This window comes from Chrysoperla carnea, chromosome 3 (assembly GCF_905475395.1).
Source record: "Chrysoperla carnea chromosome 3, inChrCarn1.1, whole genome shotgun sequence".
In the NCBI taxonomy this organism is placed as follows: Eukaryota; Metazoa; Arthropoda; class Insecta; order Neuroptera; family Chrysopidae; genus Chrysoperla; species Chrysoperla carnea.
In genome coordinates this window covers 30,535,017-30,562,658 of record NC_058339.1, presented here as the reverse complement: position 1 = coordinate 30,562,658, position 27,642 = coordinate 30,535,017, and the positions used below count along the sequence as shown (strand labels likewise).

Below are 27,642 nucleotides of genomic sequence, written 5' to 3'. Positions count from 1 at the left end.
ACCTTAACTTTTGGCATTTCAAAACAGCCAAACTCATTTTGCCAAGACATAATGATGCTTGTCCATCGGTCATTTAAAAATGTATTAAAATTTTCTAAGCCACACAACAAGACTAAAAAAACAATTATTTTAAAACCAGTTATTGTATATTATCTCAAAAAGTTTCTATCATGCAGACTATAGAAGAAGGAGACATAACTCTGGATCTCGGGCAATAGACCTTTCCATTTCCAATACGATTCATTATTGTTTCCGAAAGACAGTAACAAGGTTTTTGACATACTGTTCGAAACAAAAGGTCACTTTTTTAAAATGAAAAGCTCTATGCATTCGATGAGCCCATATACGCCTGACACTTTTAAGTTCGCTTATCTGAATTTGGCGGCATTAATTGCATCTCACGACCATGCGTATTGGATTTGCGCAACTTCATATATACTTTGATAATTATAGCGCCGCCAAATTCAGATTAGCGAACTTTCAATTGCCGTACGTAAATGGATCCACCATAAAGACTAAGCAGACTTAACTCTGGGTTTTGAGTGGGCCCACATACGTCCGCACTTGTAAGTCGCTTCTCTGGATTTCACGGCGTTGATTGTATCTTTTGTAACGTTCGATGAGGCTTATGGGAGAGGCTATAAATATGAGGCTTAAAATGTTCTACTTACCTTGCTCTAAAAATAAGTCCCTATATAAAAAATTCTGATCATGTTTAAAAATTGCAGTTGCTTCTGCAAAAATTTTCGAACAAATTCTTTGTTCGAATAACTTCGAATTATACCTCTTCCAAGCTTTACATTTATTTTTATAAAATTGGTGATACAGTAAACTAAAAATTTAAAAGAAATTGTTTGATATAAATAATTAAAAACATCGCAAAAAAGAATTAAAAAAATCGCAAAGAATCAAGAATTAAAGCACAGATGGAAATTTTTTCAAGGGGCTATCATTTGCGATGCATTTTCTGAGATATTTACTTTTACTTTGTATTGAACAATTTTGAAAATACGTCACTGAGAATAAAAAGAAAATAGATATAGCTGTCTCTTTTTAACTCATACTAATTAACTTATTCTCGTTTTTTTTTGTTTTTTTTTTTTTTGAAAACAATTGAACAACTTGTCATTTGCCAAGAGAGTTAGTTATTAAATAAAACTATTCACAAAAAGTAGAATTTCGCTAATAAATATATAATTTTTGAGCTAAAACAGTATGGAATCTAACAAAGAAATTACATCTGATGAAGATTTTACAACAATTGTAAATGAAATAAAGAAAAATACTTCAGAATTATATAACTCGTGGCTCGAAGATATAAATAAGATAATTAAAAATTTTGATGAAAACAAATTTAAAGAAATACGTTTTCAACTTATTACTCAAGAAATCAATATGGTACAGCGTCTCAGTGATCCAAATTTGGAAAATGAATTAAAACGATTGGAAAACGAATTAATCCATTTAAGAAGAACAATTGGAAATTAATAAATTCATTTTTATTAATTTATGCTATATTCTAAACTGAATAAAACTTTCATTTAATCTATGTATCGTAAATTTTATTTTATAGATAAAGTAAAATGTAAAATTTCTCTAAAACTGAATAAAAATTTCATTTAATTAGTTTATCTTTAATTTAATTGATAACCCAACTGTAAATTATTTCTAATCTGTTTCACAAGCTCACAAAAAGTGTAGGTAAGTACTCTTTCTAAATATGGTGGTTCACTATTTGGTTTCTAGCTCATTAGGGTCTTTTAATCATTTCTACAACTCGTCTAAAAGCTCGTCTTTTAATTATTTAAATTTTTAATGTCTTACCACCTGACGCCTGTCTGTAATGACCAGAAAAGTGGGATTAAAAGTATGTGCATAAGTTCTTATAAGTAGGTATTAGTTCTCCAAAAAAGGTTTCGAAAAGAAGTTGTATTGTTTTTTTTTTTTTATAAGGAATAACTTTCTAATTTAAACTTTTCTGTATCTCGTATAAGTGTTATTAGCAAGAGCTCACTTTTAACCAAATACCTGCAACTCCTTTCACACTACGACTTTGGGGTTAAAGTATTTTAAGCAATTTTAATCACAAAGAATTTTAAATTTTATACAAATTCTATATTTTTTTTTTTTTGTATAATTGTACTTACCGGTGTGTCAAAGAATAACCCCGCGAATTTTTTAATGAATTGTTGAACATAACATGGTAACATCTTTTAGGTATCAGGCAAGTTTTCTGCCGCCATCCGTTCTCAATCAATTCGGCTAGGCAATAATCAGAATCGCTTAATATTGGACTATTATATTTCCAATTAAAGTAATCCACCAAAACCGTGAAATTTTCTATTGAATGTATTGGGAAAATGCTTAGTTGTTTACGGTTTATTCTCAGTGGCGGAGTATCATTTTTTGATCTTGAATAAAAATCAAGAACATTGTACATATCTAAAAAATAACAAAAACTGTTTAACATACATTTATTTCTAATTACAGAAAACCTGAAACCTGAAGGGTAAACGAGATTGAATCGATACAAAACTAATCATCTGCTACCATTTTACATATTTTTTATTTGCAACTCAAAAAACATAAAGATACTAAAAACCCATTTCAAAGGTAACACCTTTTTAAATCAGGTACCAAACTTCACCCGTGATAACGTCTTATTGAACAACCCTGTTCACTTATTACAGCACACAGATGTTTAAGTTGCAGACCTAAAATTTTTGTGGAAGTGTGTAATACTTAAAATTGTTTATTTTATCCCAATGTAAGATTACCTAAATTGGAAAATTTAACTTTTCAAAAGTATTATACCTACTTAGTTTTTGTCGACGCGGTGAAGAAGCGGTACGATATAATCCGACCAACCTTCGATTAGATTCTAGATGTTTGTACGCTGTATCAGTGCATAATTTAACTTTACTTACATTTTCTTGATGATTTGTTGTTAATTTGTTTAAATAATGTTTTTATTATAATTGATACTTTTTTCGATAAGGTTTTAATATCATGTTGATAAATTGTCGGTAAATATAAAATTTCATTCAGCTGGGCTAAAAATTAAAATTAAAAGTTTCTCTAATACAAGACCCATTGATTTTGGAACTGCAGTTTATTCGTAAAATTGTTGAACATGAGCTCAAGTTAAAGCCCCTTTAAATATGGCCTTCGAATTATCAAACAATCTATACAGGGTGCTTTTTTAAGTTAACATATGCTTGAAACTCGAAAAATTATGGGAGTGTAGGCGCACATCTTACGCAGCCATTAAACTTGACCTAAGATTTCAAGCTTAATGAAAAACTCACTGTACTTCATAACTGGTAATCGGTAGAAGATTACACATTAAAATAGAAAATTCTTATTGATTAAAAAAGTATCATTTTTTGTTCGAAACATTTTTCCGCAAATCGAACAGTTTAGGCAAAAAGGGCCTGAAAAGTTTTACCCAAAGTTGTTTTTTCTTATCAAAATTGTTATTTCGATTTTAAAAATTTTTTCTCCCAAATCTAGGCACACTTCGAAAAAAATTTCCAATAAAGTCAATAAAGTGATTTGTTTTTCTATAAAGACCATTTTTGTTCAAATTGATTGAACAAACGCACAAAAAGCTAGATTTTTCCTTTCAATTATTGTCTAAAATATTCGATTTACAAAAAAATGTTTCAAACAAAAAATGTTTGCGTATTCATAAAGGACAGATTTCTAATTTTAAAACGATCATCTAATGTTTGTCAGTTTAAAACCAGTGAGGTTTTAATTGAACCTGAAAACTTAGATCGAATTCGATACGGTATAAGATATGTTCATTTGAAAATAACATTTTTCGTTTGAAGCATTTTCCTCGATTAAGTTTCATCGAGTATTAAGCATATGTCCAAATCAAATGTTATTTTTTTTTAAATCTAAAAATGTATATTTCTTAAAACTTATGGGGAAAATAGGGTGGCAGTGACTCATGCATGTCACAATACTTTTTCTGCTTATATATCTCAAAAAAGGAAAAAGTCCAAAAAATGACAATAAAATAATCTAAAACTTACAATTTATGATAGTTAATGCAAGAAAAGAATCCATTTTTAACTCATTTATATCGCTGTAAAAAGATTCTAACGCTTGATTTATTGAATCATATAGCGATTTAAAATTCAAAATAACAAAATTATGTACCGAATATATAGAATTTAATAATACAAATACAGCCAATAAACTTTTTAGATGCATTTTTTTTTAGAAAAAATAAACACTACGCCGTTTCGTTTAGTAATGAAAGCAACACTCTTTTAAGAAAAATTGAAAATTTCTTGTATACGTTTTGTGAACGAATGAAATGTTCGAAATAAATAAAATATACATTATCCTATAGTTTTTATTTATTTGTATTTTTTCACGCACTCATTTAACTTCCATGTGCACAATAATACTCGAATGCATCAACAAACAATTGTATGGAAAAAAATAAATTGGTGTCGAAAAATAACATTCCAATCAAATCAATTTTTAATATTTTCGGTCATTAAGTAACAATTCACAATATAGGCAAAATGCTAATATTGAAAATATTTAATCAACAAGTGAAAACAACCAATTGATTGAATTAATTATTGAAATACCATACATAGACAGTGTTGATTACTTTTTCACATTACATATACACACATGTCACACATACATAGCTAATATAACTGACATTCCTATATAATACATACTATACAATTTACGCATAATTTGCGGCCTCACGGGTAACAATGATGTTTACGAAAAAATGTATCAAACAAAAGTTGTTTTGTTTTTTATAAGGAACATTTTTTACATTTGAACTTTTGTTCTATCTCTCACGGTTTACAAGATGGGTCCTACGAACCCAAGACCCAATTGACCTATGTTGCACATTTACGAACTCGACCTCACTTTTTACGTCCTGATTACGCTGTAAAAATTTCAGCTTAAAATCTTTTTCGTTTTTGTATTATCGGGTTAACAGACGGACGGACGGACGGACAACCGAAAATGGACTAATTAGATGATTCTATGAACAACTATACCAAAATTTTTTTCGTAGCATCAATATTTTTAAGCGTTACAAACTTGGGACTAAACTTAGTATACCTTGCATGTTACATATATGCATGGGATAAAAATAGAATATGGTATCTTATAATTTATATAAGCGTTTATCAAACTGGCGGTTTGTGAAACCACATCAAACCATGAACTGATTGATGATTTATGATTTATTAACTTTTGTTTAGGAACAGTGGCCATAATGCGTAATCGTTCTCCTTAACTTTAAAGAGTCAGTGCAACAATTTATTAACACGCTTATAGTATATATCTATCTATGTAACGAAATCTTTAAACGTAATTTTAAGACGCGAAGGTCGAATTCCTACGAACATTCTTCGAAAAAAATTGATTTATTACAGATGATTGCAGAAAAAGTAATTAAATTTGAAAGTCTTCCCATTCGATACGTAGGTAATCTCTATGTTTTGACGTTACATCAACGAATCTTGTTTTAAACTACAATTGTTTTCGATAACCACAATAAACAACTGTAATATATAATCATTTAGGAACTTCGTAGGTATAATACCTATATTAACATATAAGCAAACGAACTGAAGTCAGATTTATTGCCATAGTGAAAAAGTTTCAATTACGTTGGAAGCAGCTATCTATAAATACATTTTCAATGAAAACGTTATGTAAGATAATAAAAAATAATTTTAACGTTAGCCTAAAGCATTTTTTTTATTTATATAATCATGACAAAGCCATCAAGAAGATACTTAAAATAAATATGGTCGAATGGATCGGATTTTTATCAGTTTTGATTCAAGATAGCCTTGAATTAAAAAAATGAGAAAAATCAAAATCTCTGAGGAGATCTCAAAAATAATTATTCGATTATATCCTCAAACGAACCAATTTTTATGCCCTGTATATATGAAATAACAAAAAAAAACTAGCAAAATTTTGGTATAGGTGTTTATAAATTCATATAATTAGTCCATATTGCCGCTTGCCCGTCTGTCTGTCGACACGATAACTCGAAATCGAAAAGAGATATCAAGAAGACATTTTTATAGCATTTCAGAACGTAAAAAATGACTTTGAGTTCCTAAATGAACAAAATAGGTCAACTTTTGTTTGAAACATTTGTTTGTAAACATCACTGTTCACTCTTTAGGGCGTAAATTAGGAGAAAACTTTGGCATACATTTGCTCTAAAACCAAAACATATGTCGATCTGAAAGCTGCCATAATTGGGTTGTTTTTTAAACTTTTCTAATTTGTTAAATGTAATGCAAGTACACTACAGTTCAAAACATTCTATGCAGGGTATTTCAATTAATTCAGCCAATTGTTTGTTTTCACTTTTTTTTAAACTTAGATTAATAAGAAAATAATGTATAGCCTCTGCCCACTGGGCCTTTTTTCTTAAGCCCGCCAAATGGCTGTTATCTAATTTGGCTATGCTTGCCAGTGATTTGCCGTACTTAATTAAAAAGTACATATATTCACTAGTTTTTAAATTCATAATTAAATTACTTTTAATTTGTTGTTGATGATATTTTTAAAAAAAAATCACTGTTTATCACATTTTAAGCCAATATGTTATATCTTACAAATTGAAAACGCTATCTAATCTTAAAAACTGCTGTTGACGATTTATTTACAAAATAATATTTACCTATCAATAAAAATTAATAACTTCAAATCAAATTTACTTCTTAATCGAATTAGTAACTACCCGAAAGATTTTTAATCGAGAAAATGAATATTTCATTTAGAGGAAAACGTATAATGGTAACTGGTGCTGAACGTGGAATTGGACGAGAAATTGTTAGACAATTAGTTGCTTGTGAAGCTGAAGTAATTGCTGTAAGTTTAAATCTATCCGAATTAGGTGCGTGTATTCTAAAAATTAGTTTAGTATATTTTAAAAATTGATTTAACGTTGAAATTTACAGAGAAAGTGAAAAATGAGCATCCATCAATTGAAATAATTTCTACCGATTTAAGTAATTGGACTCAAACGAAAAATGCACTTAAAAATGTAAGAAATATTGATGGTCTTGTAAATAATGCTGGAATTGCGATATTAGACAATTTTTTAAATGTTACTGAAAGCAGTTTTGATTTGTAAGTGGAATAATACCTAATATACTTAACTTTCTAATTAAAAGACAAACTTTTATTATACATAAATAAAAATTAGAAAATAAATTTTCATGCGTTGAGTATAAAATTAAATTAGAAAAATCCTTAGAAATTTTTCATTTAGATATGTACCTACTACCTACCTACAACACTTACGAGAAAGGGATTTGTTCTCTATCTTCTGTAATATAAAAATTTCTCAATTCAAAATAGTATCTAAAACTAAAAGTTTTATAAGAAAAAAATATAAAGAAAATAAAATTTATTACAATTTATCTTCTGACAACATTTGTTTAAAGCTGAATGCTTACAGAAGTGTACGTTCAGTCTTCCAAAAAATTTTTTAACAATAATTTTTTTGCTGGGATATAGATATTTAAAAAATCTAGTGAGGTTTTAATAGTTCTGCTTTAATAATTTTAGAACGTTCAATATCAATGTAAAAGCTGTTGTAAATGTCTCACAAATTGCTGCACAAGATATGATTGATCGTAAATCAGGCGGGTCCATTGTCAATATTAGTTCACAAGCAAGTAAAGTTGGATTAAAGGACCATACAGTTTATTGTGGTTCAAAAAGTGCTGTCGATGGGATTACTAGAGTGATGGCTTTAGAATTAGGTCCACATAATATCCGTGTCAATTGTCTTAATCCAACTGTTGTTATGACTGAATTGGGCCGAGCAGCTTGGTCAGATCCTGTTAAAGCTGGTGATATGTTAAACAAAATACCATTGGGCAGGTTTGTCAAAATTTTTAAGGTGCCGTTTATAAATTAAACGATTCGTGAGAGAAAAGGGGATACATAGTGAAAAAACTACGCTCAGCTGCTTGGGGCAGAAGAGTTTTACGTTGTAATAAATAACGTATGGTAAGCTACGTAAGCTATTTTGTGTTATTGTGCGCAATAAGACCAAATTCTACGTTATAAATCTACATTTAATTGGTAAGGGGATGCGGTTTGTCGAAAAAGATTTAAAAAAATTGGTAAAAATAGTATGGCAAAATAGTCCTATTTAGTTCATAAACGGTACCTTAAATACTATTTAAATTAATGAGATAGTTATTTTCGGATTCTCTTACAGATTTTGTGAAATTGAAGATGTAGTTAATGCAGTATTATTTTTGTTATCTCATAAAGCAACCATGATTAATGGTGTTACTTTACCAGTTGATGGTGGATTTTTAGCTTGTTAAAATTTATTCAATTTTTTCGAAATAAATAAACTAACAGCGACAATTTTGTTTCTCCATGTAATTTTTTCTGCAATTTTTGCATAATTTTCAATATCAGGGAAGAAAATATAGTTACAATGCACAAGCAGTGATTAATAATAAATGTACACTTACGGATACATCAAGCAATGGTGAATACACAAATGTATATACCATTGCCATATTTTAGTTCACAGAGTGTCTTCCAATCGAAATGTATTTATTTAAAACACATATTAACAGTGAACATCGACAGACAATATCGTTAGATTTTAAATAGTAAATTAATCAAAAATTTTAATGTGGGAAATTAAAAAGTTTTTAAACACTAAAAAATGACACCAAATGCAGGGGCGTCGTCAACCAATAGGCCAGAGGATGATAAACTGAAAGATACATAATATGCATTATTTTTAAAAAAATTTCAAAGGGCTATTTTGTTAAAATTTCTAAAAAGCGCAAACATAATTTTTGCGCTTTTCTTACGCATGTAACTTCCTTTGACGGATTTTGAAATAATACATTTTGCTTAATTGATTATTGATAAGTCTTTGGAATTTAGATAAAGTAATTCTAATAATTTTTTGAGGAAGATTACATTTGTTTACAAATATTTCTTCATTATCTTATGTAAAACGACCTTCAATAGTTGCGTATTTTGATTTGAGTGACGGACGAATTGACTGTTTTTATAGCAAAACACTCTAAAACTTTTAATAGATGTAATTATATCATTACATCTATTTATACTTCTTATTTGAATTTCGTAATATATTCTTCAAAAAAACAAGAATTAACAAACACCCTTACATTAAAAAACATACGTATGCATTTAGTTATACATATCTGTATATGTATTTGCCTATACACTAATAGGCATATTTTATACAAATTCCAACTTTAATTTTATAACATGAAAAATGAAATCCTGTCATTTTCATGACTTGTGACTATGAGAACTTTTCTTAGAATAATTTAAAGTATCATTTTCCAAAATTTGAAAAAGTTTGACCGAAATGCAAATTACATCTAATTTGTGCGAGGTCTTTTATTATTTATTGTATTCGTATTTTGTACAATTAATGGAAAATTTTAGCAGCACAATAAGGTCATTTATTTCACAATTATAACAGAACAGGACTGATAAACTTTTTTATAATCTAAATCGTGATACACTCAGTATTGACTAGATTAAATAAAATAAATTCATGACCAATAAATATAAAAGATATAATTAAAAGTATTTAACTTAACAGAGGCGCGCTTATTTCATTTATGAAAAATACTTTCAAAAGTAGTAGTCCTTTCATCTGTCGGATAGCTAGCGAAAAACTGACACCACTGCTGAAAAAATTGACCCAAAATTAGTGGATTTCAATAAGATCAGATCAAATTTGCCTGTGTCATCAAAAAAATCGAATTATTTAACTTTACGACGTCATCAGAATCCAAAAAATTTAATTTTGCTCTATTACATCCAAATCTTTTGCAATTTTGATAAATAAAGTATGTAATCCTACTTTATTTGGGTCAAACTTTCAAAATTAACCTAACTCTAATAGGTTTCAAGAATGTGGAGTCCTGAACCCGGAATTAAGCACATAAGTGTTAGCTAGCGAAAAACTGACATCACAGCTGAAAAGAATGACCCAAAATTAGAGAAATCCATATTCGCAAAGATAATTTAAATTTTAATTATTTAATCCAGAAATAAAGAATAAAATTAAAAAATAAAAATCATTTATATACTGCAATAAATGATCTAACAGTCAAATAAAGGTCACTATCATATTAGTACAGGACACACTGGCACAAATATAAGAAAAATAATTCAGACGAAATTTTGCTTTCATATCTTCTAGAGGAATTATCGAAGTACAAGACGATATGAATACATACGTTCCAGGTTGAAAATGTGATGCCTTTACCACCATTACTTTTTCAGCAGGCACAGTAGCCTCTTACCTCTGATCGATCTAAAATTTGTTAACTAACAAATCAATTTTTTTCCATTAATTCTTCAAAAATTATTTTGATCTTTGTCTTAATTAAACTATTTTCGGGATATCGCTCATGAAAGTTTTTTTTTTGTATAAATTCTAATTAGTTAACATTCCGATTGCAATGAGAGCTAGACAGCATCAACAGAATCTGAAAACATCTTCAAAAAAAATTCTAATTTATGCTAATAATTTTCTAAATATCGTGTATCAAAGTCCGAACATCGACCAGGAATTAAGATTTGTTGTACTCCTCCACTCCTCCAAAAGCGCTAGAAGCATGCCACTATCCCCCATACTATATTACTACAGCTGTTTATGTCCTGTTACTTTTGATTATGAAAACAAACAAAATCTTAAACACTACGCTAATGAGTAAGAAAAATATGCTCTGCTGATAATTTAATAAAATTAGTTTAAAAACAATTTAAGCCTAACAGGTCTAGCACAACTTCAACTAGTAACTCATACTTTTAAATAACAAGTTTTATATGAAATGGAAATTTCATTCTCAGGAAAACGTATTGTAGTTACGGGCGCTGGCCAAGGTAATTTTTATATTGATAAAATTTCGTTAGAAAATTTTAATAACTTTAATTATTATTTAAGGTATTGGTAGAGATATTGTTAAAAAATTAGTGGAATGTAAAGCAAAAGTAATTGCTGTAAGTCGCACCAAAAGTTATCTGGGTAAATATTGCTAGTAGATATTTATTTATTAATATATGAATGTTCTTTTTGCCTTTTTACACTCGGTGTAAAATTACTTTTCTTCTGAAAAGGACAATCTTATATAATATTAAGTAGCACAATTATTTTGTACTTGCATCAAGTGTAAAAAGTATCTGCAAAAAGAACCTATTATACCTACCCATGGAAAATTCTACAATTATACCTGCTATACCTATTATACCGGGTACACTTAATCCACCGCGACCGGTACACTACGCCTGAAATTCAAATCTTTTATTAGTAAATCGGACATGTCATCATATCGATTGGACTTATTCGATTTTATATAGCAGGTCCTTTTTACCTCGATATGAATGTAAAATAGACCAAAACGAGCAGATTGTAAATCATTCAATATCTTCATAATCTTTGATTCCGTTTGAGTCTGAATAATATAATATTATTGACAAAAAAAGTCCATTTTAAGGACATTGAAAGGTTTCTTCAGTAAAACTTTTTCCTTAAGGCTGCTATTTTGCCTACTTCCCCCCTCTATGTAAACAACAACGTTCTAATTTAAAGTAAGCTCCTTACCAGTTTCAAGAAAGAGTTTGAATAAGCCTCTTCCTCTTCCACACGCTGAAAATATATCTAGTCGATCCCGGTATAGTCTACTTAGGCGTTAGATATTTTAATTTATATATTGTGCGACATAATTTGGATTTTAGAAAGCGTGTACGATTGATCTAAAACATCCGGTGTATAGTAGGGTAGAGCAGAGAATAGAAAAATAGTAGTATGGAAATCGTATTGCCAAATACGATTACACTTCCCTGATTCTTGATAATGAATGTATACTTTCTTATAAAATACTAAATGTGCCAGCACTATGTAATTTCGATTATTTCGAATGTAATCGATTTCTATTTTAATCATATTGTATTCGGATCATTTTAGAAACGTTAAAACAAGAATGTCCTGATATTGAGATAATAGCTGTAGACTTACAAAATTGGAATGCCACTCGAGAAGCACTTAGTAAACTAAAAAATATTGATGGACTTGTAAATAATGCTGCCATTGCTATGTTAAGAGGATTTTTTGATATTACAGAACACGACGTTGATTTGTAAGTAATAAAAATAATATAAAACTCTTCACATATTACAGAAAATGTCAAATTAAAATGGTCCTTCGCTCAACATTCAGTTTCTTAGGAATTTTTTAAGAACTTCATTAGTTAAATGATATTTTTTAGATCTTTCGATGTTAATGTCAAATCAGTAATAAATGTATCGCAAATAATTGCTGCTGATATGGTGGCGCGTAAATCTGGAGGGGCTATTGTTAACATAAGTTCACAAGCTGCATTAGCTGCCTTACGAGATCATACAGTATATTGTGGTACAAAAGGGGCACTTGATAGTATTGCACGATGTATGGCATTAGAATTAGGACCACACAACATTCGTGTAAATTGTGTAAATCCAACAGTTATCATGACCGAAATGGGAAAACTTGGTTGGTCTGATCCAGCTAAAGCACAATCAATGATATCAAAAATTCCTTTAGGAAGGTAATTAAAAAATGTTTGATATTTACTCACTTTAAAAGTGATTTAAAAAATATTCATTTTTTAGATTTGGTGAAGTTGACGAAGTTGTGAATGCAGTATTATTTTTATTGTCGGATAAATCTTCAATGATCAATGGTGTTTCTCTTCCAGTAGATGGTGGATTTTTGGCAACATAACTTTTTTAACAATTTAATTATATTGTAAGAATTTTAATTTTCAATAAAGCCTTGTAAAAAATTTCAATTCCCGTTTAACAAGCTTGTATTAGTTATAACATTGACACGCCCACTAGATCTCTATATAAGATGCCAAGAATTGAAACTGGTCCCATGTCAATATCACCATTTGTTCTCGAGATACGCGAGGCGAAAATTGAATTCGAACATATATACATACATACATGTGCACACACGGACATCCTTTTAAAAACCATACTATTAGACTCTAAAGGCCTTGAAACGTTCAACAATCTGCAAAATCGGACCCATTACAATAACTTCCCACTGGGAGGTTATTACCTAGAAATCAACTTACGTTTTCTGAAATTAAATTTATAGATTCTAAAACGTGGAAAGGTGTTTTATTTGACAAAAACTGATACGGATTTAATTCATAGTAGATTTTTATTACATATTAATAATATATTTACATTTATAAACATTATTGATATTAAAATTTAAATATATATATCATTGTTGTATTTTTTAATATTTTTTTTATGTTATGTTCATTTTTTTTTAATAATTTTTTTTGCTTTTTTGTTGGAGTGAAAAAAGATATGACGTAACATTGATACAATATACAAGAGTACATTACAATAATAGTAAAGTAGTAATGGTTTATGTAAATTTTGAGAAATAAATCATTAAAAATTGTTTAAATAAAAGAACTAAAATTTCTTTTTAAGTCATACAAAAATTTTAAAAGTCACAATTGTATTTGACAATTGACAGTCAATATAATAGTATCAAATAATATATAACAAAAAAATGTTTTTAAATAAAGATTACTTTTTTACATTAAAACAAAACAAAATTGGTGGTGGGGTGGGGGGAAGTAGGATAGTATAAGAGAATTTGGCGTGTGACGATGGGCGGACGCGAGCGACGACAACGACGGCGATGAATACGAGCGGCAACAAATGCAATTATTATGTGTTATATAAAAGAAGAATTAATCAATTGGTTATTTGACGTAATTTCATAACATATAATTAAAATTAATCAAGCAGTTTATTTTAGACGATATTCCATGTTTTTATCTATATAGCCATTGTTTTACGAATAACTTTTCCATGAAAAATAAATACGAAAATTTTAATTGTTTCAAATTATTCGTATTATTGGGAGTCTTTGAACAAAGGCAAAAATATTAAACAAAATATGAACAAAATTAGACAAGGATTAGTAATTACAAAAGAATATTCAGAAATATTGAGGTTTTTATCAACAATTAGAAAATTTTCTTGTAATTCTATGTACAAATGTTTTCAGGAACAGTCAAATATCCAATTAATATTGAATCGTTGCTAATTGTGGCGGATTGGTTATGGAAATTTTATTTTTAGACAAAAATTTGTTTTTAAAAAATCAGCCCAAATGCATAAAGTTTATCGAAATATTTAATATCACCTTCCCACTCTAATTCTAGATCGATTTATATTTTTTTATTTTTAAACTGATTGATCTAAATCAATATGTCAGTTTCTTACAAAAGTAACAGTAATAATTTTTTTACGATTTTTAACGAATAATTAAGCTGTATTTTATTTTTGTTGATCTTTTATATCTCACTATAAATTTTTGTATCCTCCACTAATACATTTTTAAACTTCTGTTCATAAATCTGTAAAATAAAAATAATATTGTATATAATTTGAACACCTGCAAATATGGCCAAGTTCAGCACAAAACATGCATTAAAAAAAGTGCCCGCCTCTCTGTGAATTTGTAATTTCCATTCATAATTCTTGGATCTATCTCTTTCTTACCACATGAAAATATATAAAACGAGTGCTAAATTACTAGAGAATACGGCCGCGCTTTTTTATCTACCGAACAGACCCAATGATTGTATTTGTAAGTTATTTTAAAATAACTCGGTGTGAATTGTAAAAAGTATATTTTTGTTTTAAAATGTTTTTCGTTGTGAAGTCTTTTATGAACATTTTATATTTTCCAAAAAAATTTTTGAAAAAAAATAATTATGGATCTTCGAAGATAATCGTAGAACTAGAAACACGTTAATATTTTTAAAAATCTTAGCCAATTCTTATTTGTAGTAAGCTTTTTTTCTTCCCGTAACTCAATAACATGTTCAGGCGACTTATTTTTGTTCACGAAATTATCCATAGAAGTCCTACAGAGGCGAAAATGGTTGCCATAAATGTGTTGTTGTAAATGTTTTATTTATCTTACGTTCTTTTTTTTGGATAACATTATGATGCATGCGATCACGATATTAAGTCAAGCACCTTAATATTTTTAAGATACATATACACTACATTGTTGCTAGATTTGCCAACTTAATTAAAATATTTTTACTCCTTTTTTTGTGCAAAAGTATAAAACTAAATTAAATGATAACTCGAATCCATTACTTTGCTTGAAGAATATTATCAAATTAATTTTGGCATAAGAGTAGGTAACGATTCTCAAGTGTTTTCGATTTTCCATCACATTATACTACGTGCAAGTAGATGAAATTATTTTTTAAATGATGATGAAGCAGCAATTTAGATAAAATTTGAAGTAATAACCTAGTTACGCCCTTGTAAAATCTTAAATTTTTTAAATTTTGTTTAAAGTCACTTCGACCAACAAAGGGTTTTCAAAAAAAATGTATTCAAATGAAACATCCCAAACTCCATTACCTAGAACGTATCTTGAAACTTCCACTATAAATCTTAAATGACAACAAATATTTTACAATCCGCCACGTTTTAATTGAGCGATGAATATATTTAATGAAAAAAAAATAAACATTAGCTAACGACGTATAGCCGATTAAAAAAATGGCTACAATTATCCTAGCTGCTTAATATTTATAAACAAACGTACAACTTTTTGTTGTTGTAAATTAATGTTTTGTGATGTATTTATCCTTCTTTTTTTGTTTTTTTAAATATAAATACAAATCGATTTCTTAATTATAATAATTAATAATTAATATTCAGCAAACAAACATATTTGAAGAAAATTATTTACGATTTTTTTTATTTTAGAAATTACATGGTACCACATAATAATTATTAAATATATTTATAATATTTATAACTAAAAATATAGTAAAATTCTATAACAAAAAAAATTATCGAATCGAATACGAAAAAAAACAATAATTAAATCGATAAACGACGGGGTGGGTGTTTGTATGAATGTCAAATCAAAAATTTAAAAACGTGTGTATGTTATAGGCGAAACTAGATACAAGCGACACGCCTCTGATGGTTAAATGATACAAATAATAAAAATGATCATCATATAAGAGCTTTACGATTATTTATTTTATTTTAGGAGATCCCATCGCTGGCTTACGAAAATTGCGAAGCTTTTTGCGTGAAAAGATAAATTTACTAAATCATTGAATATCCTAGATTACGATTCTATGAATTCTCTATGAGCAAAGTTAAATTAAATCTATGAATTTTTGTTCTTTTCAAAAATTAAATTGATATTAATTCTTTTTAAATAAATATTTCAATATTAAATGTACGATATTATGTATCTTGCGGCCAATAAAAATGTAACACTACCTTATATATCAGATATATTTGATGATTGAAAAATACAAACTTTTTTAATATGCTTGGTACCATCAAATATATCTGATGTATATAAGGTGTTGCTTTTTTATTGACCGCAAGGTATACATGCCTCAAAAATCTTTAATAATGATAAACGACCATTAAAAATTTATTAATTTATTTAATATTTCATAGATATTAAATCAGAAAATTTCAATTTAATTTAAAGTGCTCTTTTATCGCTTAGAAATAACGAATTTGAATTAACTTTTCGATGACTGAAGGGAGCCACGTCTTTTCAAGATGATCAGATTGCAAATTATTGTTTGTATGAATTAATTACACTACATTCCTACAAGATACTTCTCTTTTAAGGATAGTCAAAGATTTATGGGGCATAAATTTTAAAAATTTAGGTATGTACCTACAATTTTTGATCAGCAATAGGATCCTCTTATTATTTTTATTAATTTGATTTGTTTAGAAATTATAACAATATTTTCGACACAAATTTATTTTAAATAAATTTTACTATTAAATATTATAATCGATTTTAAAATATTTTTATAAAAATAAAACATGAAAAATAAAAAATAAACATTTAAACGATTAAATTAAACAAAAAATTTTGAGTATGGTTACAAACGTAATTTATCATATTATTTTCATTGTATTTTGTACAATTATGTAACCCAAAAATTTATTACACACCAATTAATTAACATTGGCTAAAAGTGATAATAGATTTGCTTAATACAAATAATAAAATATTGAAATAATTTGCAGGGTGGCGATAGCAAGAATATATTAAGTTTCTGACTATTCCTAGTCATTATGGAGAAAATTACTTATGCCTTGTGCTTACAAATACTGTGCACAGTTGTTTTGTAATAACAAAAATATAAACACACTCATCCTGGGGAAGATACATTAATATAAATATTGAAATTTAAAAAAAATGTAATTCTTATATCTCGGATTCTGAAGTATTTTTTCATTGGTATAGACTTCATTTTTCTTTAACCCTTTCATCGGCGCTTCTCGATGTCTTATTATTTATGTAAAATCAGAGTAAAAATTTAATTTACCATATTTTTTGTTTTTTATTCCTTGATCGAAACTCTAATCTCTGACTAATTCAATTCCTAAAGAATCTTAAAATTCTAACATTTCCATATATGCCCGATTGCTCGCCACCCTAACCGTCACGTTATATAACCATAGATATGGTATATTAAATAAATATAATGACCATTTTTAATTTGTATATGGTCACGCTGACAGCGCGATTCAAACATTTCGCCTATATGAAAAAAAAAAAAAAAACGAAATAAAAGAGAGATAGAAAAACGCAGCAAATTATAATAATAATGCCTTATGTATAACATGTTTTGATTTTTTCTAATATATACACAAAAAAAATTGATAAAGAATAAGGTCTTGCACACATTTCGAGCACAGATACACATGAAAAATACTTTCAAATACAAAATTTTTTTTTTCAAATTGGTTAGTTTTATTTATTTAAATTCTAAGTAGAGTTCAGTTCGTGTAAAAACGTTTTTATTTTCATAATTAAATTAAATCTCTCCGTTGATGTGGTATTCGTCTGATGATGATGATTGAAGAAGTTTTTCCACAATCCATCCAAAAATTTATATATATTTGTATATATATAATTTATTTTCAGTACACATAATAAATTACTTCTTTGGTCGAAGTTGGTGAACCGCTGATGATTGCTCTTTTGAAGCACTACCTCTACGGGTGGAATGAGGCCCCGGGCCTCCCTGAGCCCCGCTCGGTGGGGCCATTGCCACTACGGAGGCGCTTCCAAAACAAATGAAACGTGCAACATTAGTTTTAATGGTTTTATTATCAATTACTATAAAATATGGGATAATGAAATGTTAAATTATTGTCATTCACGCCTAGCACGTATTTTATAATTTTAATGGAAATTTACTAGCGGATATTATGTACGTAATGGAAAGTTTATTTCAATGTATATTCATCATTAAATTTATTCGTGTTTACATTAAAGAATTGACATCATGATAATGTAAAATATAAGAATTATCAATTAAATGTAAAAAGCTGTTATGGGAGGCGCACGACTAGGATCTTTGTAAAATACATATAAATTTTTTTGCTCAGGAATATTTTTTTCCATTTAAACATATTTCGGTGGCTTTGAGTTAATTAATTTTTAAACAGTTTTCAAGAGATTAAAATCTTATTATAAGATGGGAGATTTACTGCAACCAGATTCCTAGCATCTAGTATTACAAATCTTCTACATTTTATTTAAAAGTTAATCCTATGTTGGTGGCAAGGGTGTTTCTTAGTGACGAATTCTTTAATATATACTTAAATCAAGTATTTTTCTTTCATGATGGATAGATTCATTAGGTTTCGAATCTAAATATTCTGTACTTGACCCCCATATAGACTCCCAAAATCATAATATGAATGTAGACACCACACTTGAAGTTAGTCAAGCATAGTTTAATGGTCTAGCTGTTATGTATAACTCGGCTTCTGACTTGTTTCCCGCGAAATTCAATAATCAAGCTAAACTTGTCAAAGCCATTCACCGATTTGAAACAAGAATCATCACTTATATAAGCGAGCAATTACCCGGATCATAAAACGAACTATTGCCCGGATCAATCTAATGTGAGTTATTTAATACCAGAGCAATCCTCGATTGGAATTGGAGCTTCAAGTGCATGAAGTGAGCTTGACTATCAAAAAAAATCTGAGACACACTTCATTGCATGTTTTTGAATTACCACACATAAAACATACCGATTATTCGCGGATGTATTCTGAACAAGGCGAAAATTTTGTACAAGAAAAGTTTCTTTATTTTACATTCCACCTCCTATAAATTAATTTAGCACTAATTTTATAAAAGGTTCTAGTTCAATCCGCTACCTTTTAGATCAGTCGAATTTTTGTTTTGCCAACAAACGACGACTGGATTTTATCTTAATTTTTAACAATCGGGGAAATTCATAGTAATGATAATTCTTTATAAATTGCAAAACACGATGCGTGAAGTGAAAACAATATCGTACACAAAAAGTTTTGTGCTAATTCTCAAATATTGATTTAAATTTTAGAATAAGCAATCAATTAGTTTTGGTCCATACAAAAATTATTGTAAAAGAAAACAAAAACTAAATAGGAACTTTGAAAAACTGTTAAAAAAACTCACAAGCATCCGTGATATCAAAATAAGTAAGAAAAAGTGTTGGAAGCAAGGTATAAAAAATAATTTTTTCCAAATATCTCCAAAACTATGAGTTTTAACTAAAACATTGCATCAAGCATAATATACTGAAGATAATGATTCCCGAATTATTTTAATTTCTTTGTAGAAGTGCAGTAATCATTTTAATTTGTATTTAATGATACAAGATACTTCTTCCAGTTCGTACACAAATTCGCGGCTATTAGCTAGTTTAGACAGATTGGACAAAACACAAATGTCAAAGAAAATTTGGTGATGTAATTTTTAGAAAATTTACTGCTAATGCAAAAGAAAATCTTTGAAACTAGTGAATCTATGGTCTTCTTAAATTATGAAAATTGAAAATAAATCGATACAAAATATTTATGTTCTTACTTATTTGGATACACAGTCCACATGTGATAATTCTCATAGTTGAGGATGGTAGAACTACAGTAATCCAAGCATCTTGATTCTTGAAATAAAGATTTTGACAAGTGAGCCACTTATAATTTATCCCGTGAAATTCCATCCTCTCCATAAAGAATGGATTTTGTTAATGTGTAAAAGCGAATTTTTTTTACTTAAAATTAATTGATGGAATATTGTTTTTCCATTATTCAAACAATGGTTAATATTTAATAAATACTAACCAATAATAATCAATTTCCTTAAAACTTAAAAACGCATTTTCTTTATTTTCTCACAAATATAAAAATGTTACTTGGATTATTATGGTTCTACCATCTCCAATTAAATAAGGGGATATAAATTAAAAAAGGGGTAGTTTTAACATACGCATTGTATATAATGCATTGGATTAAAAATTCATTGATCATTTTCATTGTCACTAATTCAAAATAATAATAAAAAATTATAAAATTGTTTAAAAAAAATAATTACAATAAATTCATGATGTAACTCACTTGGGTTGACGGCTATTACTTAAATCCGAAGTGGATGGTGGGGCTGCTGGTTGATTTGATGTACCACGTAAACGTAACGATACACGTCGCTCATGATTTTCATATAAACGTGGCGATCCTAATATAGTAAATTATTTTTAGAATTACTAAAAAATTTATTTAGCTTTTTAAAAATTATTATTCAAATTTAATCAAAATTGAATCAGTAAGAATATTTATAAATCGAGCTATCCTGATTTTCCTGATAATTCCAAATAAAGGTTTTGATATTAATCGTAAGAATATGCTACTGATTAAATAAAAAATTTTTGATATAAGAAGTACTCCACTTCTCCAATAAAAAAAAGTAAAAAAAGCAAGTCGGTTTTGTGTAGAAAATCAGCTTTGAGTGTGAAAGTGGAGGACTTCTATTGTACTGAAGATGACTAACAAGTCGAAATGTACATAAACAAAATATTTTGATTGACCTAATCTTAAATAAAGTGGATATTAAGCAAATAAAATATGTTTAATTAATAAAGAATAATAATTGAGAAAGATTTTCAATTATTTTCTTATTTGAATGTCGTCCCTCAATGAATATCTATTAGTTTTAAATTTGGTGCGGGAGAACTCGGTTATGAAAATTTTCGTAGAATTGTTCTACGAAATCTACTTTCGTAAATAGTTTGGCATGATTTTGACAATAGCTCCGGATATACTCATTTGGATCAATTGAATTTGATGAAAACAGACAAATGGAACCATTTTTTAGGTACATAAATACCGAATGTCATATGAGTTACAGGCTTTAAAAGTTTCGGTTTTTTTAACGATTTTTAGAATATTTGGAAATGCATCTAACAGTGAAATGGTGAAATGTTTAGCCTTAAATTTAGGAATAAGTTTAAAACAATACTTCGAAATAAATGCATACCAGCTACTTCCCCTTCAGCGTTAACACCAGCCGATGACGTAATATCCATACGCTCAATACCGCTTTGTTGTTGACGCCTTGATGAACGATTTACTGCTTCACCACCGCCAGGTGCAGTTGTTGTACCCTGTTGTATAGCAGGCACTGCATTTGAAACACCACGTCTATCACCTCGACCACTTTCACGATTTGCATCACGACTCTCTTCATTATGTGATCCACGCGATGCACCGAACTTTAATAGGTTCCAATCAAATACGTAATCATATGTAAAGCCTTTTCTATGAAATAATGTTCTAAACAGTTGCCGTAAATAAGCATATTCTGGTCGTTCTTCGAACCTATAATAAATTAAATAACGTTCATATTAAAGCATTTTTTACCGATTATACAATTTCAAGTGTAAACATGACGTTAAAAATTTTAATTTCGTTTAATTACTAAATTACAACGTGCATTTCAACTGACGCATGATTTGAACGGACGATATTTCCTGTATGTTGAACCAAAACGCATGTTTCTGTAGGATGTCAGCGAAAGGGAATTGCATTTTTTCCCCGACTTGCTGAGGATTAAGACTTAAAGAGGTTCGAGTTATTGAGGTTTCACTGCACTTTGTAAGATTCAAGTTATCGAGTGCATGTTAGACAGTGCATATTTATGGGGTAAATTAAAGATGTTAATGTATCATTTTCTTTAATAAAAAGTTTGAAAAAACAAAGCGCCGACGTTAAAGTATTACAGAAATGTAAACAAATAAAAAAGAATTATTACCTTAATTGCCTACAATAATTAAAAAATGTTGGGAACTCATTTGGATATCCTTTACATAATTCTTCAATAGGTGTTGACATTTTCTTCTCAGAAATTCGTTCATATTTTTGTCGTTTAGTTGCTGCTTTTAAACCTTGCCATGGTAATGAGCCACGATTAAAATACATTAAAACATATCCTAGTGATTCTAAATCATCACGTCTAGATTGTTCAATCCCTAAATGTGTATTAATACTTGCATATCGTGCTGTACCAGTTAAGTTCTTATTTTCTCTGTATGGTATATGTGATTGTGTTCGGTTGTCACGATATCGTTTTGCTAAACCAAAATCAATAATATAGACAAGATTCCCTTTTTTACCCAACCCCATTAAAAAATTATCTGGTTTTATATCCCTATGTATAAAATTCCTAGAATGTATATAATCTACACGGCTAATCAATTGATCAGCCAATAGCAAGACAGTCTTTAATGAAAAACGTCGTGAACAAAAATTAAATAGATCTTCTAATGAAGGTCCTAGTAACTCCATCACCATTACATTGTAGTCACCTTCGGAGCCACACCATTTTATATTTGGAATACCAACTGTTAAAAAATTATTTGATTATTATTTTTATGCACTAATTATAAAAGCGACCATTTGCTTTTTTTTTTAAGTTGTACCCAAAAAATATTCAATAAAAATTATTTAAGGCAATACGATCAAAGTACAGGATTGGGATGGTTATTTTTGTGTATACGATGTGAATGTTAAAGTTTTTTCAATTCACTTACACTTATTTATCTACCAATCTTAGTTTGGCACTTTTGTTTTTCAAATAAAAGTATCCTACCAAAATTTCACCCAGAAAGTTTCCGACAAGTCCGAAAACTTGTATTGTATGACAAATTAGAAGTCAAGGGTTAAACAAGCTAATACACGCTTTCGGAAGCTTACATCTGATAAAATATTCGTGTGGGGAGAAAATTCACTGGGCTATAAAATAATAGTGTGTATAAAAAGGAAATTTCATTATCACCCATCTCATTGAATAAGAACTGGCTCAATAGGTTTATAAAATAAGGTTTATAAAGTATTTCAGTGATTTATCTTCTCAGGCGAATATTTTGTCATAAGTAAGCTGCCAAAGGCGTAATCGAATTCGTTTTGCTCAGAGGTTCTTAAACTTATTTCGTATACCACCCACTTCGAGAATCGGTTATTTTTTAGCCTTACCGTCCAAATTAATTATCCCATACAAATTAGTCTTACCGCCCTATAAGCCTCTAGCGCCCACCAGTTTTATCGCCCACTTTGAGAAAGACTGGTTTTGCTCCTTACTTGAGCAAATAAACTATAAACTAAAAACATTTAAATAATAGATATTTTTAAATTATTACACCAATTAAAAAAAGAATGTGCGATAATTAATCATAGGAAAATATATCACACAGACATACTGTTTATATCCGCATATAGAGAATAATTTTATAATTATCTCTAACTCCAGGATTGTGAAAATACTCTAATCGTAAGACTAAATCTCTTGGAGATAGAAAATCTATCCGAGAATTTAAGGTTTACTCCCTTTACTCTCATTTGTATCGCTTAAATTCTTTTAAATTTTTTCCAAATTTAATCTTCGACCAAGCAGTACAGTTTTAACTCATGGGGGAACTATTTTTACTCCCTGTTGTTAAACTTCTCGGTTGTGAATAAAACATAGCAAGGATCTAAAATATAACAAGAATCGTAGTTCCCGGATTTTGGATACGAGTGGCTTTACCAATTTCTCTTTCGTTTCAAAAGTTATCAATTTCAAAAACTTCTTGTATATTCCAAATATGGCTGGTAGCATTAAACAGTTAAGCAGTTAAGATAAAGTTATAATTTACTAAGCAAGTACAGAAACCATTTTTTTTTTTTTTAGTATTCGATCAATTTTCTGACAAATTCTTTTTATTCTTCAAAATTTTAATATATCCTTGAAAACATCTTGAATATCATAAGCGTTTTTCAAAAATAATGTTATCAAGGATATTTCGAAATAAAAAAAGTTCTCAAATTAATCACGCTTTGTAAGACGAAAACGAAACCGTAATGCATAAAGCCACCTTTTGTCATCGTAATTTCGTGCAGAGTTGGTGTTTACTGATTGCTTGCCATATTGGCGTAAGAAGTTCAGTGAACGATCAAAATTTGGCAATTCTGATTCTTGGTGTATTGTGCAATGTAATAACTAGTTGTGAAATATCAAGTTTTTACATTTTTTCAAATTTAAAAAAGTTGGCTTGACCTTAAAATAAAATTTTCCTAGAAGTGTCAAACTAAAATTTTTAACAGATTTATTTTTAAGTTATCAATTGTACTAAAAATTTAAGCCTTTGTTTTAGTAGTTTCCGTTATTGTACTGCCACTAATATGAAATTTCATACACGTAGTTTGATTTAACTGCCACCCTCAAATGAATTAAATATCAAAAATAGCAGCAATTCATATAAATTAATTAGTACACTCTTGCATGTGTAAATTTGGTGGGGGTATAAAAATAAACATTGAAGTTCTTATACATCGAGTAAACTTTATGGAATCATATTATGTATTCATATAAAAGTAACCTCAATGATAACATTTGGCCTTCCCATTGTTTAAGATTTATATCTTACAAATTTTTGTTTTTTTTTTTTTGTCTATAAAATCAATAGTTTTTAAAAAATGACCCCAAAAATGTTAACTAACTTCTTTCATTTTTAATTTTAAAAAAAATTAAAGTGACATTTCAACAAGTGCTTATGAATTGGGACAAATTTTTTAAAGAATATTTTTTGGGAACAAAAAAAAATTTTTTATTATGAGACAAATGGTCATTATTCAATTGATTGATAGAATCCGTACCTCCTCCTTGCATCATTTTGTAAAACTTGGATTCTATGTGTAATTGTGGATGTCGAGTTTTGATGCATTCTAATTTGATAGCAACTTCCTCGCCCGTTGTTATATTAGTACCTGTCAATTACAACAATTCTCAAAATTCATATAAAAATAACGAAACCCATAAAAATATTACACGCGTACACAAATGTACAAAGCCCTGCCCAACACTACCTGTGTTTATAAACACTATTTGTGTGTATATGGACAATACTAATATATGTAAAAAAAAAAGATTATTGTTTAAGAACATACCTAAATATATATCACCAAATGAACCTGAGCCAATTTTTCGTCCCAAACGGTACTTGTTACCAACTCGCAATTCCATTTTATATTAATAACATAAATATTAGTCACAATAAAATTAGCATAAAATTTTTTTTCAGAATTACACTGAATTAATTTTCACCCAAAGACGCCATGTTTAAGTCAGAGACAAGAGATAACAGCAGGCAGGTCTTCACTCTATTCGTCATACAAGGAACCAGTTTGACGTAGCTCCATTATTTATTTATTTGATTTTTTACAATAAACAATTAAATACTAATTGAAATCAAAATAATATTATTGAATTGTATAAAAATATTTGTTTTTAACTAATTTTATAAATCTATTAAATCGATTACAAAAGATTATGATTTCATTGCAATGTACTGAAAGTACCATTGCAGTGTACCACCATTCACTCAATTACAATACCGACATACTACAATTTTCAGTTCAACTATTGCAATGAATAAATATATTTACGGTGCGAACATATAATAGGTATTTGTATGAGTATGATAAAGATGAACACAAGTTTTGAATAATAATACTGTAGTTGAAATTTTTATATTTTTTTGTTTGTTTTGAACATTTGTAATTCAATATTTTATTTGAAAATCATATTTGTAAAAATTATTATTAATTTGTAAAAATATTCAATTTAATTATGAAAAATAGCTCACTTTAATTCATTTTTAATTGAATGAAAAAATGAAAACGTCTATATTTAGTGGAATTTTATGTCTTCAAGTTGTGCATACTACATTCAATCATGAACAATGGATTCGAAAAAGCAATACTCTATAATCTTTTATCGTAAATCGTAATCGTAAATATACGATCATAAACAAAGGAATTGATTTGTGAATAGGTACATATAATCTCAAATTTATTGCGTATTGCTCAAAAATCGCAAGTACTTTTTAAAACGTTTTCAAACACCAAACATAATAAATTTAATTCTGGAAAAGCACAATTTACATTAAAAACTATTTAGAAAATTCAATATCCTCATTAGCACACTTCCGAATTTCTATGTCTAGATACATATTTTTTTAGAGTCTTTCGTATATTAAATAAATCTGAAAAATTAATAAATGAAATAGTTTAAAAAATAGATACATTGTCCAGTGAACTACAAGAACTTGTATTGTACTTCTATAATTATTACATTGCGTTCTTTCGATTATAGTATGTTGCCCAGCTCGTTTTGAACACTATACGTTGTATCTAACGATGATATTATTTTGAACAGCATAATAATATTAATAAAGGAACAACTGTACATTTTGCAAACTGAACGCTCGCGGATGCTCAATTAATTTAAACACCCTATACACCGAGAATTCATTTCCTCCTTTAAAAAACATGAGGTGTTGTGTATATGGAGGTAGCTCATTATATTAATCGGATGCATATCGAATTATAAAGGCACGTTCGCACAATCAAAACTATTCGTTTGTATACTTATCCAAGAAAAGAAGAAACTGTCGCATAGGAAGGGAATATTAATGAGCTTACAACAATAATTAAAGGCCTTTTAAAATGTAAAATTCCACGGTTAAATCTAATAGTATTATGAAAATAGAATCCCATTTTAACTTTCGAGTAAACACTTCAACTATTCATATAGTATGTTACTATACAATTATACTTTTTTTTTCTAATGTAACCTTTTATTATGTTTACGAGAGATAAAAATTTTTTATCTGAAATTAGGCAAATTTCAACCTTTTATATAATAGAAACCACCCATCCATAACTTGAATCATTGTAAAATAAATCGGACATTTTGTATTAAATTAGAACCAACATATAACTTGAAAAACGTTGATTAATTCTGAATTGTAAGAGAAAGCAACTTCATTTCTCTGTCGGATTTTAATGAAAGGGTGTATATCTAAAAGGTTAATATTTAGTCTGAAATAGAACATTTTTAAAGGTACTTACACCCTTTTATAACAACACGACAGTCCCGTAATAATATCAATTACGGGAATGTCAATTTGCTTTTGAAAATATACTTTTACGTTGACAAATATCAAAATCAAGAGAGTACATACCATACTGGGGATTGTTTTTGTTAACTCCTTGTTTATAGCGATTAAAAAGGGATAAATAAGGATTTAAAACACTTTTTAAAAAAAATTATAAATAAAATTCGTATATTTTTCTGTTTTTGTGATGTGTTTCACAATATTTTTTTTTGTATTTTTTTAATAACATTCA

The 27,642-nt window shown here is 28.4% G+C and overlaps 3 protein-coding genes across 7 annotated transcripts; 2 read left to right on the top strand and 1 right to left on the bottom strand.

Annotated features, from left to right (window-relative positions):
* Window positions 1-6,736: 6,736 nt before the first annotated feature.
* Window positions 6,737-8,406, top strand: LOC123295636 (L-xylulose reductase-like). The gene is made up of 4 exons (XM_044877054.1): window positions 6,737-6,913; window positions 6,978-7,149; window positions 7,591-7,908; window positions 8,252-8,406. The coding sequence occupies exons 1-4, from the start codon at window positions 6,781-6,783 to the stop codon at window positions 8,361-8,363; spliced, it is 735 nt and encodes a 244-aa protein (XP_044732989.1). The 5' UTR covers window positions 6,737-6,780; the 3' UTR covers window positions 8,364-8,406.
* A 2,325-nt stretch (window positions 8,407-10,731) lies between these two features.
* Window positions 10,732-13,239, top strand: LOC123295115 (L-xylulose reductase-like). Its single transcript, XM_044876338.1, has 5 exons — window positions 10,732-10,929; window positions 10,991-11,071; window positions 12,011-12,182; window positions 12,312-12,629; window positions 12,694-13,239. The coding sequence occupies exons 1-5, from the start codon at window positions 10,878-10,880 to the stop codon at window positions 12,803-12,805; spliced, it is 735 nt and encodes a 244-aa protein (XP_044732273.1). The 5' UTR covers window positions 10,732-10,877; the 3' UTR covers window positions 12,806-13,239.
* A 4,122-nt stretch (window positions 13,240-17,361) lies between these two features.
* LOC123296940 (casein kinase I) lies at window positions 17,362-25,857 on the bottom strand. 5 transcript variants are annotated; one of them, XM_044878660.1, is made up of 7 exons: window positions 25,581-25,602; window positions 25,399-25,482; window positions 25,108-25,218; window positions 22,229-22,817; window positions 21,455-21,795; window positions 20,539-20,656; window positions 17,362-18,204 (listed from the first exon to the last, which is right to left on the bottom strand). In XM_044878660.1, exons 2-7 carry the CDS (start codon window positions 25,472-25,474, stop codon window positions 18,078-18,080), a joined length of 1,362 nt encoding a protein of 453 aa, XP_044734595.1. In that variant the 5' UTR covers window positions 25,475-25,482; window positions 25,581-25,602; the 3' UTR covers window positions 17,362-18,077. The 5 variants fall into 5 exon arrangements, with proteins under 5 accessions (XP_044734595.1, XP_044734592.1, XP_044734591.1 ...); XM_044878657.1 differs by having other exon boundaries at window positions 17,362-18,208; window positions 25,399-25,857; XM_044878656.1 differs by having other exon boundaries at window positions 25,399-25,857.
* Between the last annotated feature and the right edge of the window lie 1,785 nt (window positions 25,858-27,642).

Bases quoted from the DNA above. Each gene is read 5' to 3' on its own strand.
- LOC123295115 (XM_044876338.1), top strand. From the start codon at position 10,878: ATGGAAATTTCATTCTCAGGAAAACGTATTGTAGTTACGGGCGCTGGC. The intron at 11,072-12,010 runs GTAAATATTGCT...GGATCATTTTAG, and splicing joins TCGCACCAAAAGTTATCTGG to AAACGTTAAAACAAGAATGT. The intron at 12,630-12,693 runs GTAATTAAAAAA...TTCATTTTTTAG, and splicing joins TCAAAAATTCCTTTAGGAAG to ATTTGGTGAAGTTGACGAAG.
- LOC123296940 (XM_044878656.1), bottom strand. From the start codon at position 25,474: ATGGAATTGCGAGTTGGTAACAAGTACCGTTTGGGACGAAAAATTGGC. The intron at 22,818-25,107 runs GTACGGATTCTA...ATTTTTTAACAG, and splicing joins CAAAATGATGCAAGGAGGAG to TTGGTATTCCAAATATAAAA. The intron at 18,205-20,538 runs GTGAGTTACATC...TTGTTTTGGAAG, and splicing joins AGTAATAGCCGTCAACCCAA to CGCCTCCGTAGTGGCAATGG.
- LOC123295636 (XM_044877054.1), top strand. From the start codon at position 6,781: ATGAATATTTCATTTAGAGGAAAACGTATAATGGTAACTGGTGCTGAA. The intron at 6,914-6,977 runs GTGCGTGTATTC...TGAAATTTACAG, and splicing joins TTTAAATCTATCCGAATTAG to AGAAAGTGAAAAATGAGCAT. The intron at 7,150-7,590 runs GTAAGTGGAATA...TAATAATTTTAG, and splicing joins ACTGAAAGCAGTTTTGATTT to AACGTTCAATATCAATGTAA.